Source organism: Lactuca sativa, chromosome 6, assembly GCF_002870075.4.
Source record: "Lactuca sativa cultivar Salinas chromosome 6, Lsat_Salinas_v11, whole genome shotgun sequence".
NCBI lineage: Eukaryota > Viridiplantae > Streptophyta > Magnoliopsida > Asterales > Asteraceae > Lactuca > Lactuca sativa.
In genome coordinates, this window is record NC_056628.2 from 138,954,062 (window position 1) to 138,974,718 (window position 20,657).

Genomic DNA, 20,657 nt, shown 5'->3' on the forward strand with positions numbered 1-20,657 from the left:
GGATTTTATAAGTTTTGTGGGGGAGAATACAAGCAAATGTGTAGATCTATGAGTATATGTATGCCTTGTGTGATTTTTATGCTTATATGTGTGATCTTATGTGATTGTGATGTTTATACTAGCCAAAAAGAACTTAAAAATCGAGATCTACAATATGAAGTATGAAATAAGTATAACTTATATCATTTCACACTAATCAATTCTACAAAAATAACCAAGTTGATTAATATGAACATTTTTGGACTTAAAACCCATTTTTGGGCTCAAAATGCTAAAAATACAAAACTAAGGGGCCCAAAACGACAATATATAAATTCTGAAGGTTGAGATGAGTCTAAACAGTTTCTAATATGTATTTTCTGAATATCAACACTTTTAAAGGGTTAAAAATGTGAATTTTAAACATAATGGGCCAAAATGGGCTTTTCGGCCCAATAAAGCCCCAAATTGCGAGATTTTTGAATTATAGGGGCTGAAACTGTACATTTCTGTAAAACAGGGGATTGTTAGTGTACCAAATATAGTTCAAGGGTCAAAATGCTTTTCAAATTAAAAAGGGACCAAAGATGCAAAAAGATTTCATTCTTCGGCCAGAAGTGTAAAAGTTGCAAAAATGGAGGTTTCAACCGAGAAAATGTCATTTTTGAAGGACTTAAGCTGTTTATCAAGTAAATTTGTGCTAAAATGTCTTTCTAATAAGTTTTGATACTAAAGTGTCAAGAAAAATAGTTTAAGGACTAAAATGGAAATTCTTTTATACACAAAGGGTTAAAAGTGTAAATTTTATCCAAGAAAGGGCTCAAAAAGATAAACTCTAATTCTTAAAACAACAAATCCCTTAAAATAAAAATACAAGTACTACGTCTACCGGCGAAACGTAATAATAAATACACCTTCAACACCAAAATCGTTACCAAACGAATTGATTCGGTCTCGAATCAATAACGAATCAAAAATCAATAAACAATGGTACTTCAATACACACGCGGAAATTTACAAGAAGTCAATACACCATCTTTGGGCTCGAAAGTTTCAAATCGTGCTTGTTGGGCCTAGCTAGCCCAATGACATGATCTTTAGGCCTGAAGGGAACGCGCTTACATGTTATTGGGCCTTATATGACCTAATTTCGTGTAAAAAGACTTTTGATAGCATTTTGTGCTGTTGGGCCCCAAGGGTCCTTTGGTACTGCTAGCAAAGTCGAGAAGTCAAATGCGAGTCGGGCCAAGGGCCTTTTGCATTCACGATAGCCTTGAACGACTTATGGAAATAACGGGGGCTTCGTACCCTCCTTTCTCCTCGGTTGTAGGGCTATGAGAAGTCAGGGTGGTTGGATTAAGTCAGTAGTACGGACGAAGCCTAAGGGATCGTTTGTATAGTTGTAAACTAGTCATTTTCATTAATGTGTGATTATAACGACTCACAACCCATAATTAATCCAATGTCACCTGGAATTATAGAAAACAACGTCGTATCGGAATAATACTAACTAAGCCACGTAATTTGATGTATTGGGAAAACATCAGGTTTTCCCTGGGGAATTCAACACTCTTAACTATGTGATATATACAAAGTCTAACAATTATTCACGTTTATAATAATCAACAAGCATACTTACGGATCTTCACACTTTTTCTCATATACAACATTTTTTTTAGAAAATATCGGATTTTCTGTGGTTTTCAAAATTATACAGATCATTTCTTTTCAACCCTTACTTATGAACTCACCAACATTTCATATGTTGACGTTTTTCCAAAATACTTGTATTCTCAGGTAACAGGTAAATCGAGGGAAAAATGTATCCAGTAATGTCATGATGTTTGTTTAATTAGTATCGAACAGTTTACGTTTTGGAAATGTAATGTTTTGAAACAATGTACTAGATGTAAACAATACCGGTTGTAATATTTCAATGCATGGTGATGAATGATGTTATGATTCATGTATATTCATTGTGATGGTATTCAATTGAGTCACAATAGCCCTCGGACGTTTCCGCCGTATGGTTCGGGGGTGTGACATACAAGTGCAGTCGTACTGGACATATGAGAAGAGATTGTACAGCTTCTACCACCGCCACCGCAGCATCAGATCTTATTTGCATCCATTGCAATCAGAGGAGACATAAAAAGTCCCAGTGCCCAAGCTTAGCAGTAGCAGGGAAGGTGTCAGTACCTGCCCCTGCTACATTAAGGATTACGGACAGTCGTCAGGGCCGGTCCGAGGCACCAATGGCAAAGAGTAGAGCTTTTTAGATGACAGTAGAGGAGGCGAGAGCGACTCCTGACGTGGTGACGGGTACGTATTTTCCTTTTATCTTTGCATTTATTATTGATTGTTTCTAAGGTTATATGTTTATGTATAGGGTCGTTCTTAGTGAACGGCATTTCAGTTACAGTGTTGTTTGATTCGGGGGCTAACCAATCGTTTGTCTCCCTTGCGCTTAGCAAGAGGTTTAGCAGAGATCCTAGGGAGCTGGATTGTCCACTCGAGGTAAAGATAGTCGATGATAGGACCGTCAGGGTCGTGAGGGTGCATAAGGCATGCTCGCTGCAGTTATTCGATGAGCAGTTTTCGGTGGACCTAGTCCCTATTCCTTTGCGAGGGAACAAGGTCATAGTAGGCATGGATTGGCTGAGCCCCAATGGGGAGGTGATTGATTGCGAGTTGCAGCTAGTGAGGGTTCGCACTCCCAGCGGGGGAGAGTTAGTGATTCGGGTTGAGAGGCCACAACGTGGACCGATTCTTTGTTCATCAGCGAGAGCGAGGCGCTACTTCCAGCAGGGTTGCGCAGCTTATGTCGCATATGTGATGGATACCCGGGATAAGGGTACATTGACAGTAGATGATGTAGCAGTGGTGCGAGAGTACCCGAACATGTTCCCAGAGGAATTGCCTGGGATACCTCCGGAGAGACAGGTTGAATTCAAGATTGACCTGGTTCCTGGTGCGGCTCCGATAGCCAAGGCACTATATCGGTTGGCTCCTCTAGAGATGCAGGAGTTGTCTACGCAGTTGCAGGAGCTGCTAGACAAGGGTTTCATTAGACCGAGTAGTTCGCCATAGGGAGCCCCGATTTTGTTTGTAAAGAAGAAGGATGGGTCGCACCGTATGTGCATAAACTACCGAGAGTTGAACAAGGTAACGGTGAAGAACCGTTATCAACTCCCGAGGATAGATGACTTGTTCGATCAGCTTCAGGGAGCATCTTGGTTTTCCAAGATTGATCTGCGCTCCGGTTATCATCAGATGCGGGTCAGGGGTGAGGATGTTCATAAGACAGCTTTTAGGACCTGTTATGGTCATTATGAGTTTGTGGTGATGCCGTTTGGGCTCACCAATGCTCCAGCCACGTTCATGGACCTCATGAACCTCGTGTGCAGGCCGATGTTAGATCGGTCTATGATTGTATTCATCAATGACATCTTGGTTTATTCCAAGACTCAGGAGCAGCACGAGGAGCACCTGAGGGAGGTGCTAGAGGTCTTGAGGAGGGAGAAACTTTTCGCGAAGTTCTCCAAGTGCGAGTTCTGGTTGCGCGAGGTGCAGTTCCTTGGGCACCTCATCAACCAGAAGGGTATACTGGTAGATTCGGCCAAGATAGAGGTCGTGATGCAGTGGGAGGTCCCGAAGTCTCCATCAGAGATTCGGAGCTTCCTAGGTTTGGCAGGGTACTATAGGAGATTCATTCAGGATTTCTCCAAGATAGTAGTACCACTCACCCGACTGACCAAGAAGTCGGTGGTGTTTCGTTGGGAGCTTGAGCAACAGACGGCGTTTGAGACCCTCCGGCAGCGATTGTGCGAGGCACCGATTCTTACCCTGCCAGAGGGAGTGGATGATTTTGTAGTATATTGTGATGCCTCGATCACAGGCATGGGAGCAGTGTTGATGCAGCAGGGGCATGTGATAGCTTATGCCTCCAGACAATTGAAGCCTCACGAGGCTAATTATCCTTCGCACGATTTGGAGTTAGGGGCAGTAGTGTTCGCCCTCAAGATTTGGAGACACTACCTCTATGGGGTCCATTATACCATCTACATGGATCACAAGAGTCTGAGATACCTCATGGACCAGTCGAATCTTAACATGAGGCAGCGTCGGTGGTTAGATGTAGTGAAGGATTACGATTGTGAAATCCTTTATCACCCGGGGAAGGCCAACATAGTGGCCAATGCCTTGAGCCGCAAGACGGAAGTGGCCCCGATCAGGGATATATGCTTGAGGATGACAGTGATTACTCCATTGTTGGAACGGATCAGGGAGGCACAGGTCGAGGGCCTCAAGGAGGAGAGGTAGAAGTGTGAGAGGATCATGGTTCGAGTAGCTTCTTTTGATTATGACAGTCGGGGGTTATTGACCCTTCATGGGAGAGTTTGGGTACCGTACTGGGGCGGAGTACGGCAGGTGTTGATGGACAAGGCCCATAAGTCTCGATTTTCCATCCACCCAGGGGCGACAAAGATGTATAGGGATCTTCGACCCGATTATTGGTGGCCCTGCATGAAGCGGAATGTCGTCTGGTATGTGGAGAGATGCTTGACCTGCAGGAAGGTCAAGGCAGAGCACCAGATACCCTATGGCAGGATGCAACCATTAGACATTCCCGTATGGAAATGGGAGGACATTACCATGGATTTTATCACTAAGCTTCCCAGGACCGCGCAGGGAGTGGATTCAATTTGGGTCATAGTGGATCGGCTGACCAAGAGCGCACACTTTATACCGATCCAGGAGAGCATATCGGCTGAGAAGCTAGCCGACATCTATGTGCGTGAGGTAGTAGCACGGCACGGAGTGCCTGTTTCGGTAGTGTCAGACCGAGAAGTCCGTTTTACTTCCAGATTTTGGAAGCGGTTTCATGACAAGATGGGGACTCGTCTTCATTTTAGCACTGGTTTCCACCCTCAGACAGACGGGCAGAGCGAGAGGATGATTCAGACTCTCGAGGACATGCTCCGGGCATGTGTTCTAGACTTCGGTGGTAGTTGGAATACGTATCTTCCACTAGCAGAATTTTCATATAACAACAGTTACCACGCTATCATTGACCGTCCTCCTTTCGAGATGCTATACAAAAGGATGTGCAGGACCCCGATTTGTTGGGGTGAGGTCGATCAGCGAGTCATTGGGAGCACTGAAGTGGTGCTCAAGACCATAGAGTTGATCTAGCAGGTTCGTAGCAGACTGCAGACTGCGCAAAGTAGGCAGAAGAGTTACGCCGACAGGAGGCGTTCGGACTTAGAGTTTCAGGTGGGCGATATGGTCCTCCTGAAGGTATCACCCTGGAAGGGTGTTATCAGGTTTCGGAAGAGGGGCAAGCTGGGTCCCAGGTTCATTGGCCCTTTTAGGGTTTTGGCCCGGGTGGGTCGGGTTGCTTATCGGTTGGATCTTCCAGCAGAGCTTAGCCAGATCCACAACACTTTTCATGTTTCTCAGTTGCAAAAGTGTTTTTTGGACGAGTCAGCAGTTGTACCCTTGGAGGATATTCAGGTTGATAGCAGCCTGAATTATATCGAGAGACCAGTTGTGATCTTAGATCGGAAGACAAAGAACTTGAGGAACATGGTGGTTCAGCTAGTGAAGGTGCAGTGGCAGCACCGAAAGGGTTCAGAGTGCACGTGGGAGTCCAATGGGGAGATGAGGGAGCATTACCCAGAGTCATTTTCAACAGCAACAGCAGCAGACTTCTAGGACGAAGTCTAAGATAAGTAGGGGAGAGTTGTAACGCCCCATTCATGGTATGTAATTAAAATAAAGTATTTCATTTCTGAAGGGGTACTCGACGAGTCTGTAGCCCGACTCGTCGAGTAGAGTCGGGACGATCACGCATTTTGAGTTGGATACTCGACGAGTCCATACGCTGGACTCGGCGAGTCCGCCTGTCTGGATGAAGCCCTAATTTTAAGGGTTTGCACCCTATTTAAACACACTTATGCGCCCCCAACCTCGCCTCTACACTCTCAAAACATTTCCCCTGTAAACCCTAGCCCCATTGTTGAGTTTGAGTGTGCTTGTGATAGCTTGGAAGCTTTGGGAAGGAAAGAAGGTCCATAGAAAGAAAGGAAGATCCAGGAGTTAGCTTACAATTGTTCTTCGTTCAGGTAATGAAGTTATGACCTTGTGCATTCCTATATTATAACCTCCTTTATGCTTGTTATGCCCTCTTTGGAGCCTTTTATGATTCAAAACTTGAAATATGGACTCTCATTGGATGAAAACTTCAGATCTGGACTCTCATTGCATTCTAAAAGTGTAAAGTTTCAGTTATGGTCGTGATTGAAGTCCCTCTTGAGCTTGGAACCCCATTAAGAGCTTAGGGTTGGCATTTGAAGCCTTTAAAGCCATGCCTGCACTTAAAGTTTGCAACTTTACGTGATAAGCATGCCCTAGAAGCATAGATTTGTGACTTAGAGCCGATGCATGGCTCAAATCAGGCCTGTATGGAAAAAGGGACTGAATGGACTTGGCGAGTCATATGAAGATAGCCTTGGACTCGACGAGTTGGATGAGCAACTCGGCAAGTCCGATGAAGATTGCCTTAGACTCAACGAGTTGTTCTACAGCTCGGCAAGTCGGATGAGTTTTTCCCAAGAAAAGTAGTGTTTGAGTGAAATGGATTCATTCCTTCATAGTTACACGTAAAGTCAGCAACTTTACGTGTTCAGATGGTCCCAAGGGCTCAGATCTACAAGTTAGAGGCCCTGGAATGGATTAGAATTCGATTTCATGGAATCTGCGATAGGACTCGGCAAGTTGTTCTTCGGTCTCGACGAGTTGAGTCGTGAGTCCCCGTTTTCCCTTCGAGTTGTGAGTTCAAAGTGAATCAGTGAGTGGGAAAGGGGCTCGGTGAGTTAAAGGCAGAGTTAGTAAAGGAGGGACTCGGCGAGTCTGCGTCCTGACTCGGCAAGTCCGGTCAACTGGAAGTTGACTTTGACCAGGGGTAATATAGTCATTGACCCCAAGAGCATTTACTAGTAACTAATCTAGTGTTTTTGGAAATTGTAGCCGGACAGTTCCGGAGCGGCGGTCAGCCACTTTAGAGTTAGCATCACAGCAGTCAGCACTACGAGGTGAGTTTTCCTTCCAGTACGAACGAGTCTACGGCCACAATGCCGGCCCGTCTAGTTAGCAGTCAGTTCTTGACTTTGGTCCGATGCAGAAGTTCAGTGTGCTTGATGTCTTTGTGATTCAAGCATGTCTTTGTGTTATGTGTTCCGGACTTCGTTCCGATGCAGTGTGCAGTATATGTGTTTATGCTAGTTGATATGTTTATGCTATGCTATGCTCAGTCAGTTTCCGGACTTCGGTCCGATGCAGGGGACAAGGTCCCAATCAATTCCGGATTTCGATCCGATGCAGTTAGTTCCGGACTTCGGTCCGATGCAGGGGACAAGATCCCAGTCGGTTCCGGACTTCGGTCCGATGTAGTTTCTGGACTTCGGTCCGATGCAGAGGGCAAGGCCCTGGTTAGTTCCGGACTTCGGTCTGATGCAGTTTCCGGACTTCGGTTCGATGCAGTGGGCAAGGCCCAATATGTGCTTATATGATTGTACGGTATGTGGTAGTCTGAGGGAGCTCACTAAGCTTTGTGCTTACAGTTTCAATTTTGGTTTCAGGTACTTCCGCAAGCAAAAGGAAGGGCTCGGGATGATGGCATTGCACACACCACAGCTTCAGCTTTTGTCCTGGGAGTTTATTTCATATACTATGATATGTTGTTACAATTCTTTTGTTATGACACCTCTATTATAACTTTTTGGGATTTATGACGTACGATTTTATGATATATTATAGATCGTTGATAACCTTAGTATTATTTAAACAAAAAATTTTGGGTCGTTTCATCTAAGTTGACTATTTGTTCTTATCTTAACCTGAGGGCAACCGGAGGAATAATTGAATAGATGACTTGGCAGTTTTTTTGACATGTGGATTGCTTTGTTGGCTTAAAACATGACATGTAGGATATGTTCATCGATATAACCCATCTTTACTAAAACAAATTAGGGCAAACATCTCCTCCTTAACGACTTTGTCCTTCTTCTCCCATGACTCCTTCTTCTTCCTCTAAATCTGTGATCTCCAAGTCAAGCACCAACATTTCAAAATCAAAGGGGACACTTGATGATGGGAAGCATTGTGATTGTGGGTACAGTGCTAGAATTTGGACATCAACCATCAAAGCTAATCCTGGAAAAAAGCTTATGACTTGTCCCTGTTCTTTGGTAAGTCTATCTAAAAGCTATTTATATCCATTTCCTAATAATTTCTTGGTTATGTGAGTTAATTTTTTCTGAACATGAAGGATCGAAATACGAAAGTTGTAATTTCTAGAAATGGGTTGATGCTGATGAACCAAAAAACAAGACTAGGATAAATGAAGAAGAACCAAAAGAAAGCTCAATGGAAGTGAAAACTTTAATACTAGAAATGATTTGAATTTTTACAATTTGAAGACACCTGAGGATGCTATGCTTTTTAGAAAGAAATTCGATGAACTGACTAGGAAGAAAAAACACCTTTGTGGTAGACATCAATGGTAAGGGAGTCACTATCTCTTGACATGGTTGTTGCACACTCTTTGAGCTCTGTTTCACCTTCTGTAAAAACAATTTCACCTTCACCATATGTAGAAAACGATTTCACCTTCTGTAAAAATAATTTTAATTTCGCATTCACCTCCTTCCTTAAGCCACAGCCACAACGATTTCACCAAGTAAGAACCCTAGATCGCATATGGAAACATATTTCCTAGGAAGTCCCTCAGAAATATATGGTCCTAGGAAATTTCTAGGAAATATATTTCCTAAGAAATCCCTTGGAAATATATTTCCTAGGAAACTCCTCGGAAAAATATTTCCTAAGAAATTCCTCGCAAATACATTTCCTAGGAAACTTCTCGGAAAAATATAGCCTTGGAAATGCCTCAGGACTTTCGACAAAATATATCTCCTAGGAAATGCCTCAGAAGTTTCCTTGGAAATCTCTCACAAAAAGTTTCCTATTGAGGGCTTTTCCATATCAGGCACTCCTAGAAGTCATTCCATTCTAATTGTCTTAAACTTTCTCTTATCTCTTTAACTCCTTGGTCAAACTCTATTGTTCCAAGGGTTACTTTCTAGCATCAAATAGTTTATTATTGTTGGGTATGAACCATTAAAGGCAATATACTTTGGTTACTCTTCATTTGCATCTTGAAGAATTCGAAATCTACATCAGAGGTCTTTAAGCAAATTAGTTTTATTAAAGATTAGTAAATTTTATCCCTCTATTAGTTATACATATCAACTAAGTTAAGATACATATAGATTTTAGAGTTTGTTTGCCTTAGATTAAAATTGTTTGTTTCCGCTACCATGTTATTAATCTAGGAAGTATATAGAAAACCTATCAATTATGGGATATGTGAGAATTGAGATATAAAAACCTATCATGTTTTCGAGTTTCTTTGCCCGGAGGATACGTGAGCGAGGGAAAAAAATCATGCATCGGTTCGATTGTACATTTTCATAATTTGTAGAAACTACATTTTTTCATTATTGTTTCATTTGTAAAAAAGAAATGCAAAGAATCTCGAAAATGCAACATCGATGCAATGTTGTAGAAACCGTTTCGATGCAATGTTGTAGAAACCGTTTGTTATTGAACCGAGACCGAAATGCAAAAAAGAAATGTCAATATGACCGAGACCGAAGATGAGAGTGGTTCAATAACAAACGGTTTTATGTTAATTCTTAGACCAGATCAAACTGAACATATTCTTCAAGCACCAGGTTGAATCAAATAAGTATGACAGAAGTTGTTTATTGGACTTGGATAATTTGATTTCTCTCAGCCCGTTAAAAACAACCAATTTTCAAAGCAAGTTAAACATCTCGATTGATCAGATTATCCGGAATGTACACAACTCGATGGTCGATGATGCACCACACTATTGGGCACGTCTTCGACGCACACTGGACACTAATATAAGGCCGATATTCACAACTTGTAGACCGATATTTCTCAACTGTTATATTTATGGTTTTATAATATAGTTCACTATCACAATGATGATTGAACTGGAGAAATAACAAATACATAAATTTATAAAGAATGAATTAAACCAAAACCAATCATCAAACCAGTTCAACTAAAACACCGGTTTTTTAAAAGAACATAAAACTTCTTGAATCTAACGGATTTTTTAGGTATGTAATAAAAGAATCTTTTATAATTATTTGGAAAGTTGTCTATGATACACATAAGAGTGTTTTCTAAACCATCTATAACATTATAGTATTATCATTAATTTTTGGATTCGTAGTCCATGGGATGTATGGATAGTGTCCCATCTAAAATTAAGCAATAAGCAACAAAGGAGCTTATGTAAAATCCAACTAACTTAGTGACGGAAGACCGAAAAAAGTTCAACCCAAAATCCTTAATTTGTCGACATACCCCACCACACACCACTAGTGAAATAAGTGTAGATTTAGAGGCTTTTTAACCACAACCACCCCTCATCGGCAATTTCGAAAGCCACGTGAAGTCTCTTAACGTGGCCCTTTAAGCATCCACTCTCCTTTGTCTTCACCAGTTCTCCCCAACCCTATAAAACCCACCACCTCAAACCCTCATCCTCCATTCAACCACCATCACCACCAGTACTACTGCCACCTTCTCTCCTCCCTCAAAACTTCATATATCTTTTTCCGACATGGCTGCTTCTTCAATATTCATGGTAGCCCCCATCACAGTTTTCAAGAGAAATCCCGCATTCTCCATCAGGTGCATGGCACCGACACCACAAAGTGGTGAAACCGGGAGTTCCAAACAAGCAACCACACCAAATATGACCACTCCTCCTCCTCCACCGCCTGCACCGAAGGTCAGCTCGAAGTTCTCTGATGTATTGGCGTTCAGCGGACCGGCACCGGAGAGGATAAACGGTAGGTTGGCGATGATCGGGTTTGTGTCGGCGATGGCGGTAGAAGTGAGCAGCGGTCAAGACGTGTTTGCCCAGATCGGCAATGGCGGAGTGGCGGTGTTTGTCGGCACTAGCATGGTGTTGACGTTAGCGTCGTTGGTGCCGTTGTTTAAAGGAGTGAGTGTGCAGTCGAAGTCGAGTGGACTGATGACGTCAGATGCAGAGCCCTTGTCTAGTCTAGCTAATGTATTACAAAACTTTTCTATTACAGAATTAAATCTAATTAAAACAGGAAAATATATATATTCTTTTGAACATTTATTTGTATCAATTTACCATACATGGTTCAAAACTTCAAATCATGAAAAGCATGTTTTCTGATAATATAAAAGAATATAATACAGTATAATTGTATAAAACAAAAAACTAACACAAATTATTTTTTGAAGAATGACAACAAATCGTTCACCCTGTATTAATGACACCTAATATTGAATAAGACAACCGAGATTAACAATATAAGAGTCAAAGTATAAAATACTTAAAAGATTTTTCATGCTACGATGTCTATTGAAATCCTAGTTTCACAGCTAGCTTACAAGAAGAGGAAATGTGAAAAAGTTATTGTTAAGATACCTATTAAAAGAAAAATGATCACAAAACCATTATATTATATAACTAGTTATTCGTGAAATGGCCATATTTTGGTCTTATATATAGTGATCCGTGACGTTTTTCTTATTTTTTTTTTATAAAAAAATGACCTCCGTGAGGAAAATTTTTGCATAAAGTTGGCTCGTTGAACGTTCATGATATTCATTTATTTTGCAAACAAGCTTTATGTCTAATCATACTCTCCAATTCCTGATGTGAATTTAATTTTCTAACTATTATATATGTTAATGATGAAGCTATTAAATATTTTAAAGATGTAGCTGGTTTAAGATATATACAAATTATACAATCATTTTTTACACCTTTTGTTTTTTATTTTAAACCCATTTAATCTATCTTAACACAACTTTTTAACATCCATTTCCCACACCCACACCCCAATGATCAAAAACACCTTCATGAAGAACATCTTCTACATGGCTTAATTTTAAGCTTCTAATCTTATGTTTTGGATTTCCTTTTTGCTAATTATATTGAAAGAATTTTTTTAATTTGTTTCATGATGGTGCCCCTTTAATCAAGGTCTTTCAACCAGCAAATATTCTCAATAGAAGATTGCTTCAGAAGTCTCGGATCAACAATTAATAAGGGTACATTAGTATATTTTCAACATAGTATATAGTATTTTTTTAGCAGATTTTGTCAATATTTTGTATTTGTTTGGAACTTTGGATAACATAATAGCATAATCAACGGACTACACATGATCCAAAAATAATTGTTTTTAAAAACACAGTTTTTTCTCTATATATATATATACTAACAATTAATTAAAACAAATGTGAAACTCATGTATAAACTATGAACAGTTCTAAGACATCAGAAAAGTTCGACATAGATATTAGAATAATAAACCATATCTCCAATATTATTACTACTATAAATTTTAAAAGAAAGTCATTAAACCATAATATATATATACCTTTTGCTCCAGTTACTGAGCCATAATGCTAAATAAACACTTTATTAAATTGAAAAACAACAGCAATAAGAACTTGCCGACCATATATATGCAACATTAATGTTTTTATCTAATCAGATTCTTTCTGTTGAGAAGATGATGAATTGTGGAAAAACAGACACACAGCTGAGATGTCATCCGTACAAAAACCTGGTCTTTGCCTCTTCCATTGATTGGACGCGTAGTCAACGAGTCTTCTTGATGATTCGTCCTTTTCTGATGCTGATGAAACGATCTCAACTGCCTTTTCGTTTGAGACAACGTCCCATACCTGAATATGAATAAAAGATATTTGAGAAAATGACGAAAAAAATCAACTAGGGTAAAAGTGTATAAAAATTATGACATTCTGTATTAAGTCGTTCTTAAACTTAAATGGGAAAGCCTCATTTTTTGTGGCTTTTTTTGTATTAAAACGTTCTTTTTGCATTAAGTTTTGTCTCCATTAACCCATTAAGTCAAAAAAAGGAAAAGGGCCTTGTTTGGTTTCAAGGTTTTACTTAAAATGGGTTAAATTTCATTTATTTGTTTGTTATAGCATTCTACTTTCATTTCTTCCTATTACTTTCAAAAATGTTATAGCAATGTCATTGATATACAAAGCATGCGTAGTTTTTTTTAAAGTACAATGCCCTAATAAGAATATTTTGAAAGTATAATCCCTTAATTTGGTATACTTTAAAAGTACAATGTCTTAATTAGAAAATACAATGTTGTAATTAGAAGAAATGAAATTGAGATGCTATAATAAACAATTAAATGAAAGTAGGTTGTTATTTCGTGCAATTTAGCCCAATTAAAATCCAAGATGAAGTTTTGTGTTTGAAAATGAATGCAAAAGTTAAAATTACGAAAATGTACCCCATCGGTTGCCAAAATGACAAAGCGATCTCGTGCGGTTATAGTTGTTTGTATCACGTCTGGCTCAGAAATAAGACCAAAGTCTTTAACAAAATAATCACCAAAAGCCCTTGAAAGCGCGAGTCCCGGACCTTCGGATGTCTCGTCATTTGAAGCACGAATCCTTGAGACTCCCGGTTCATCCTCTGATTCACACACACTCCCTCCCGCCTTATATATCCTTTCACTTTCCTCTACACAATAGCAACACAAGAATCGAGCATAAGTACTTCCAAAATTATCAACACATTGTACTATGAAAAATCAACCCAATGTAGTATGGTATTTTTTTTATTTATTAAGTCAATGTACTTAAAAAATCACCATTGTACATTTTTTTTCTTCTTATGAAGGTGTTGGTCTTTGAAAAATCTACCCAGTTATAGCAGTGAAAGTTTCTTTTGTGTTTGGATGGTATTGCTATGAGTTGGAAGATTTTCAAAGTAAAATGTTGTAATGGGAAGAAAAGAAAGTAAGAAGTTACAATAAGAAAATCGATGAAAGTATGTTGTTGTTTCACATAAAATATGAAGAGAGATAAATGCTTACGAGGTAAATTTGGTTTAAAGTCTACAGTTAGTTGAACGGCGACCAAGCTACCATCGTCTTGAGTTGTTCCAAGAACCGCTCGACAATCACCAACATTTGCTAACACAAGAAGATCCCCCTGAGAATCATAATCATGGAAAAATAAGAGTTTATTCTCTTCATTTCAAAAGAAAAACATATAGTTTGACTTTTAACGTCATTCTTATCTGATTTAATCGTATGGATTACAGATAAATAAAGAAAAACACTTGCACTTTCACCATTTTATCCATTTGATCACTTATCTATATTTGAAGTGATTAAACCAATCGATAAATGGTATTTTGGAAAATGGGAATTACTAAATTTTAAAAATGTTTACCTCTCGGATTATAGTCACGGCAGCAGCACCACTAAAAAACGAATCGATCACCGGATGAAGCTCAAGATCATAATCAACAGTCGAGCAAGTTTTCATGAAAGATTTCTTCCACATACCAAATTGATCAAAATTTGAATTTTTTAACGAATCCACCGAATATTGAGCACAAGCTTCTTGCCAAAAGTGAAGCAAATAAGCCGGCATTACTTTCTTCACTCGTTTTCCTACAAGATGCCCCCACGGACCATGCCCGTCAAAAACACCACAAAACATCACGCCTTCCTTACCTCCAAACGACTGCAAATTAATAGAAAAATAAGAACACAAGAATATACATGGAAAACTCTAAAAATATAAGACGATCTAAAAGAAATAGTCAGTATATGACAAATTATCACAATGAACACATTTTTCTCTCAAACACCAACCCCAAATTACACCCACACTCTCCAAAATTTTAATTAATGAGAGAGAGAGAGAGAGAGAGAGAGAGAGAGAGAGATATACCTCCCACACGATGAAGGAATCTTGATTGATTCCTTTATTCCCGCCCTTCGAATAAGCGGACACATAATTACTCGATCCATTTGCACAAACGCTACCGGGAGAAGTCAATAATAAACCATTTTTTCTTGCTTCCTTGGCTAAAGCATTAGTAGCTTCTCTTCCAAAATTAATCCTCCGTTTCTTCACGTTTTTTGTTGTAATATTTCTCGTTATTCCATTCAAAAACGAAGAAAACTGAACCATTTTTTCTACAAAAGAAAACAATCGATCCCCACAACATTATTATATTGAACATGAACCATCAAAAGAAAACAAAAACTTTTAACAACTACTCAAATATTAAAATAGCAAGTGTATGCTTAGGTTAAGTTAAAACAAACAGAATTGATGTAATCTGACTTACCAGGCTGTATACCATCGGTTATTTTTTGACATGTTCCAAATATTTTGAACTCGAAATGGGATTTTTTCATTTTGGAATTTTTTAGCAAGAATTGTGTAAGGAAATGATATGATGATATATGAACTTATATAGTATATAACTATATATATGCCACAAATTATTGGAAAAAGGTGCAGTGAATCAATGGCGATGAATTATTAGGAGACTCGTGATCAATTTGAAAGGCTGTGTTGACATCAAAAGAGTCACTTTCATGGAAGAGATGTTTTAAACCACGTATTTAAAAAGAAAAAATAGCAGGCAAATAGTGGTCTGTCGACATCTATCGACCTAATCAAATCTGTCCTCGTGCATGCTATGGTCCACTAAACGACCCAACCTCCATAACTATGTCCTTCAAAAATATCATAAAACTAAATTATCCCAATTATATATTTCATAATTATTTACACAATATATTAAATAATTGTAGATTTGTATTTTTTTTTTCTTTCTGTTTCGAGTAGGGATGGCAATTGTTGACACGACACGAAACAAAATTGGGACGAAATTGAATTTTGAATTCGTGTTCGTGTCAAGTGTGAAAAACACGATGTCGTGTCGTGTTCGTGTTTAGAATTCGACACGAAATTGACACGAGTTAACATTTATTTGTTGTGTTTTTCGTGTTTGTCATTTTATGTATGATTAAATATTAATTAAATAAACTAATTGTTATATTATGTTATCTTTGTCGTGTTATGTCGTGTTTGTCGTTTTTTAAGTGGTTCGTTTTCGTGTTAATTAAAAAAAACACGACATCATGTCGTGTCGTGTTCGTGTTATAAAAAACTTTGTCGTGTCGTGTCATGTAAAACAAAAACACGACACGATGAACCGATTTGCCACCCTCAGTTTTGAGTTTAGAATGATGATTGGTTCAAATTTGTTGGATTAGATTGTAAATTGCAATCCCTAATAAGGCTATTAGGCGTGGCTGAAGTGACAGATAAAAAGTAATAAAAGATGTGGTAATAAACCCGGTATCATAATGGTGCAAATTTGTTGATTTATAAAATGATGTCAGTTATATAAAAACCAATAATTGGATTAGGTTATGTAAAGACAAAATGACAAAATTTTATCTGTTGAAATTTCACTCTCAAAATTTTGGATATGGGTTTGGCATCAAAATTTTGAGGTATTCGAAATTCTGGGACTCCAACAATTAGTAAGTGTTACAATCATAAAATATGACACATAATAATTAAATATTCAATCTGCTTTTTGGGTTACTTATTGTCTAATTATACTTAATAGACCGATAAATTTCTTTTGATTTCTATTCTCTAGTTATATCATTAGAGTGGTTTCAACAGGATAATAAAACATAATACATACTGGGATTTCAACATATTAGTTGCTACACTGGATTTCAACCGCATAATTTGTCTATTTATAAAATCTCTTAAACGTTTTGTAATTTGTTAGCTCGTTGCTAGTTTTTTAGTATTTAATCTTTCAGTTGTTCAAAAAATAAAGATGATAGAAAGGTGGGTCCTAGACCCATCTATTTGTATAGTTTTATATAATAATTACATTGAAGAAATTTTAGAAACCATCTTGAAAAAAAATGACATGCCTTATATTATTTGACAAGATAAAAAAAACAAATAAATAAAAGAAATGGGAGAGGGTTTATATTTAAATTTACAAAACAAATGGTTAATATTTTATTAAAAGTTATCCAACATAGGAGATAAAAGAAAAGATATGTAATTATTTATTATAAAATTGATGGTGGATAGTTATAATGAAACTTGAAAAGCAACACAACTTATCCACAACTTATCCCATATTGTTAGTTGTAAGAAATAATTATTGTAAATAGACTCTTTAATAAAAAAGAGATTTAGTCATGTAAAATTATTGTTTTTTTTTAACAAAAATTCGCTTTTAGAGGTCAAGTAGTTTTTATAATTTTACTGATTCGATTCGGCCCGATTATGTCACATGTGTTGTTGACTCTTTAGTTTTTTTCGACTTCACTTAATTAGGAACAATATACTATTTTATTTTAGATTTGTCATTAAACCAGATAGCTATAAATAGACAAATTATGTCATATTGGATGTCACGTAAAATTTAATATCAATATCAGTTTTTATGTGGTTGAAATCCAAAACAATGATGTAATAAAATCCCAAAAATTGTATATTTTATTGAGTAAAAATTAGTGATCAAAGGAGTAAATTGAATACTATGGATTGTCATCTTATAATATCAACCCATAAAAACTTTCAAAACAGAAAACCACTTTATATCCGAACATATGTCCTTAAAAACCTTTCGATAAAATGGACGGGTCACGTGGGTTGAGTAAAATCATTTTTGTCATAAATTTTAATTTTATATATAGTAATTGTCTATTTAATATTAACAAAATTGTTCAAGAGACAAGTGGGTTGTAAACATTTGAATACATTTGCCCTTACTTTTCAACATGTTCGACCCGTTTTTTTATCAAATCTTTACCCATTTAGCCAAATGGAGCTGAAAAAACCGGACCGGTTTTTTCATAACTACCTGAACCGGACCATAAAATCCAAAACATAACTTGAAGCATTAGAAACCATGAATAGCTAATCTAACCATAGCTGAATGCCTGAATCCCATTAATTACGTTCAAATGATGATCTAATTGACTTCCATTTGATCGATCAATTAAAAACCTTGTTTCTTTTGATTCCAAAATCAATGAGAAAATCAACATGAAATGATGAAATCATCTATATATGCTTTAAATATATCAAACAAACAAACAAGATTATGAACACCAATCATTCAAATCCCATACTCATGTAAAGCTTCGTAAACAAACAAATAACTTAATTAACCAAGAATCTCACCTTGTTTCTTCGCCAGTTTTGCTTGAACGTACGAACGATCTTCAATGGAGGTAGCTCAGAATTAAGCTAAATTGAAGGACACAGAATTCACTTGGGCATTTATACAAACAGGTAGCTTCCACTCCATCTGTTTCTTAGAAAAGTTTTCCAAAGTCACTTGCGCATTTACACAAACAGGTTGTGTGCATACAAATGCTCCACAAACTTCCTTTTGTATTTGATCATGAAATGGTGGGTGGGTGGATCATATATATGCATAATTGTAGATGACGGTGATGTGGTGTTCCGGGCCCCTATATCATTATCGTAGACTCAAGAATATTGGATAACTACCTTTCTCGAGTCGCCATTTTTACATAGAGATCCTCTAGGTTATGAGTATGTCCAATTACAATCCCTTTGGTTTCTAAAATTTCAAGTATAACCCAAACATTGAGGATATAAGTAGCATGTGAAAACTTGTAAATATGATAAGCAATTTGTACTGCATGTAACAATGTTTTGTCCTCTTGTAGTAAGGATTGATAATTAATTAATCAAAAATATATTTTTTTAGTTGAAAATAAGGTTATTCTCTTTTTTAATGTAATGGTATATTAAATTAAACAAAATATATTAGATATGAAAATTCTATGATTTAACACATGGGTATGTTGCTAATGGTTTGTTAGGGTTTTTTATGTGATTGTAAGTGTATTGTTTTGTTTAATAATCTAAAATCTTTAATACCTTTTTTCCAAGGTTTCTCAAAATATTAGATTTGAAGTCAACTATTATAGAGTACAAGGGCTAAGTTTCATTACATAGAAAGCTAAAGGTCGGTTATGCAAATATTTACTAGGCCAAAGAAAAGGTTCGGCATGTTTTATAAATGGTTTTAGAGCTATTTCTTTTAAAAAGGATATAGTGTTTTTTTTTCTTTTTTTCTTTTAACTTTAGTCACTAGATCTTATAGCTTTTTGTTGTGTGTTTCAATAATTAAAAAGTGCAACTTGTGTTTTGGTTCATAGTTTGATAAACATATTTGCCAAATAGTTAATGTGTAATTGTTTATATCATCATTTTTAAAAATAAAAGTAAGGTTTAGGTACGTAAAAACTAATATTATCGAAAAAACAAAGAAGAAAAATACAATATTTTATGAAGATAGTAGAATAGTATCTTCAACCATCAAGTGTGGGTTATTTAAATTCGTCCAAACAAATACATAAAATAAAGTGTTAAATAAATTAAATGTAGAAAAACTACATTTTTAACTTACTCAAACTTGTATGAAGGTAAATATAAAAATAAAAATTTAATTAATATTAAAGATTACGTTGAGGTTACTTTTGAAGGAAATGACACTTTTTGATTCCAAAGCAATATCAGCCAAGCAATTTTATTGTAAATAATATTAATAAGTTTACACATCCAAAGTAAGTCGGTGATAAAAAATAATAAACGTATTAATTAGATTAAAATAACTTAGTGGCTTAAAAACGATGCTGCCATAAGAAGGATTAATTAATGAATCCTCATGACAGTTAAAAAATTAAATAAGCCAAGTGTAATTAATTAAATATAAATAAAAAATGTCGATATTTTGTTGGTCTACTACTAAATTTGGGTCATCATTGATCGTAAATATAATAATTGAATCAAGATATTATTTAATATGAATATAAATAATTAAAGCAAAACAGGGTTATCATGATATAATTAAATATATGCATGTATGATGTACGATTATTATTTAATATGTCGATTAGAAAATAAATTAGGTACGGGGCTATCAAATACGATGACGGGGTGCTTTGAAATTGTAAAAGTAAGACGAGATTTTAATTTGTTTTATGAAATCATGGTATATGTTTTTGTGATCGATAAAATCAATGGGGCATAAATCTATTATTATATATAATTAAATTAGGCTAGATTCCATTTTAATAAAAAGCCAAATTTCATAATATTTAGAATTTTGAATTGTTTTCCGGTTTAAAACTATTTTCTGATTAAATGTACTATAATATTTGTTCAGTTTAGCTATCTAAAGAAGTTTATGTATGATTTAACCAGAAAAATATTTATTTTCTTCCTATGGTTTTTCGCAACTGGTTACCGAGAAACTTTTACAATGGATTTTGTTTATTACATTAAAAAAAAAAAAAAAAAAAAAGATCTTTCGGTAGTTAAAATAAAACAAACTATGATGATTTTATGAAATTTCAGGCTTAAATCTTAATAGAATTGAACTTGTGATATGTTTATATCATCAACCACGATAACGTTCTTAATGTATGCATACATGCACATTTTATTTTTAATAATTATATCATTTTATTTATGACGGACTAAGTTTATAAGATTAAAAGAAAGTGAAACAATTGTTGAGTCTAATAAAATTTTGTCATCTATGTGTTTTGGTTGTAGATATCATAAGGGTGTTGCAAATAATACACCCTATGTTTATATGGTAAAATGAAATGTTTTTTTAGTCAACCCTTATCATAAACTCT

The 20,657-nt window shown here is 36.5% G+C and overlaps 2 protein-coding genes across 3 annotated transcripts; one reads left to right on the forward strand and one right to left on the reverse strand.

The window, feature by feature from the left end:
- The first annotated feature begins 10,286 nt into the window (after window positions 1–10,286).
- LOC111881957 (early light-induced protein 1, chloroplastic) lies at window positions 10,287–11,324 on the forward strand. Its single transcript, XM_023878336.3, has one exon. It carries the CDS (start codon window positions 10,706–10,708, stop codon window positions 11,294–11,296), a length of 591 nt encoding a protein of 196 aa, XP_023734104.1. The 5' UTR covers window positions 10,287–10,705; the 3' UTR covers window positions 11,297–11,324.
- A 1,107-nt stretch (window positions 11,325–12,431) lies between these two features.
- Window positions 12,432–18,380, reverse strand: LOC111881955 (probable protein phosphatase 2C 34). 2 transcript variants are annotated; one of them, XM_023878335.3, is made up of 6 exons: window positions 18,160–18,380; window positions 14,869–15,116; window positions 14,362–14,658; window positions 14,001–14,118; window positions 13,413–13,645; window positions 12,432–12,822 (listed from the first exon to the last, which is right to left on the reverse strand). In XM_023878335.3, the coding sequence occupies exons 2-6, from the start codon at window positions 15,109–15,111 to the stop codon at window positions 12,622–12,624; spliced, it is 1,092 nt and encodes a 363-aa protein (XP_023734103.1). In that variant the 5' UTR covers window positions 15,112–15,116; window positions 18,160–18,380; the 3' UTR covers window positions 12,432–12,621. The 2 variants fall into 2 exon arrangements, with proteins under 2 accessions (XP_023734103.1, XP_023734102.1); XM_023878334.3 differs by lacking the exon at window positions 18,160–18,380 and adding an exon at window positions 15,272–15,428.
- Between the last annotated feature and the right edge of the window lie 2,277 nt (window positions 18,381–20,657).

Bases quoted from the DNA above. Each gene is read 5' to 3' on its own strand.
- LOC111881957 (XM_023878336.3), top strand. From the start codon at position 10,706: ATGGCTGCTTCTTCAATATTCATGGTAGCCCCCATCACAGTTTTCAAG.
- LOC111881955 (XM_023878334.3), bottom strand. From the start codon at position 15,341: ATGAAAAAATCCCATTTCGAGTTCAAAATATTTGGAACATGTCAAAAA. The intron at 13,646-14,000 runs GTAAGCATTTAT...GCTATTGTGTAG, and splicing joins CTTTAAACCAAATTTACCTC to AGGAAAGTGAAAGGATATAT. The intron at 12,823-13,412 runs GTACATTTTCGT...ATTCATATTCAG, and splicing joins TCATTTTGGCAACCGATGGG to GTATGGGACGTTGTCTCAAA.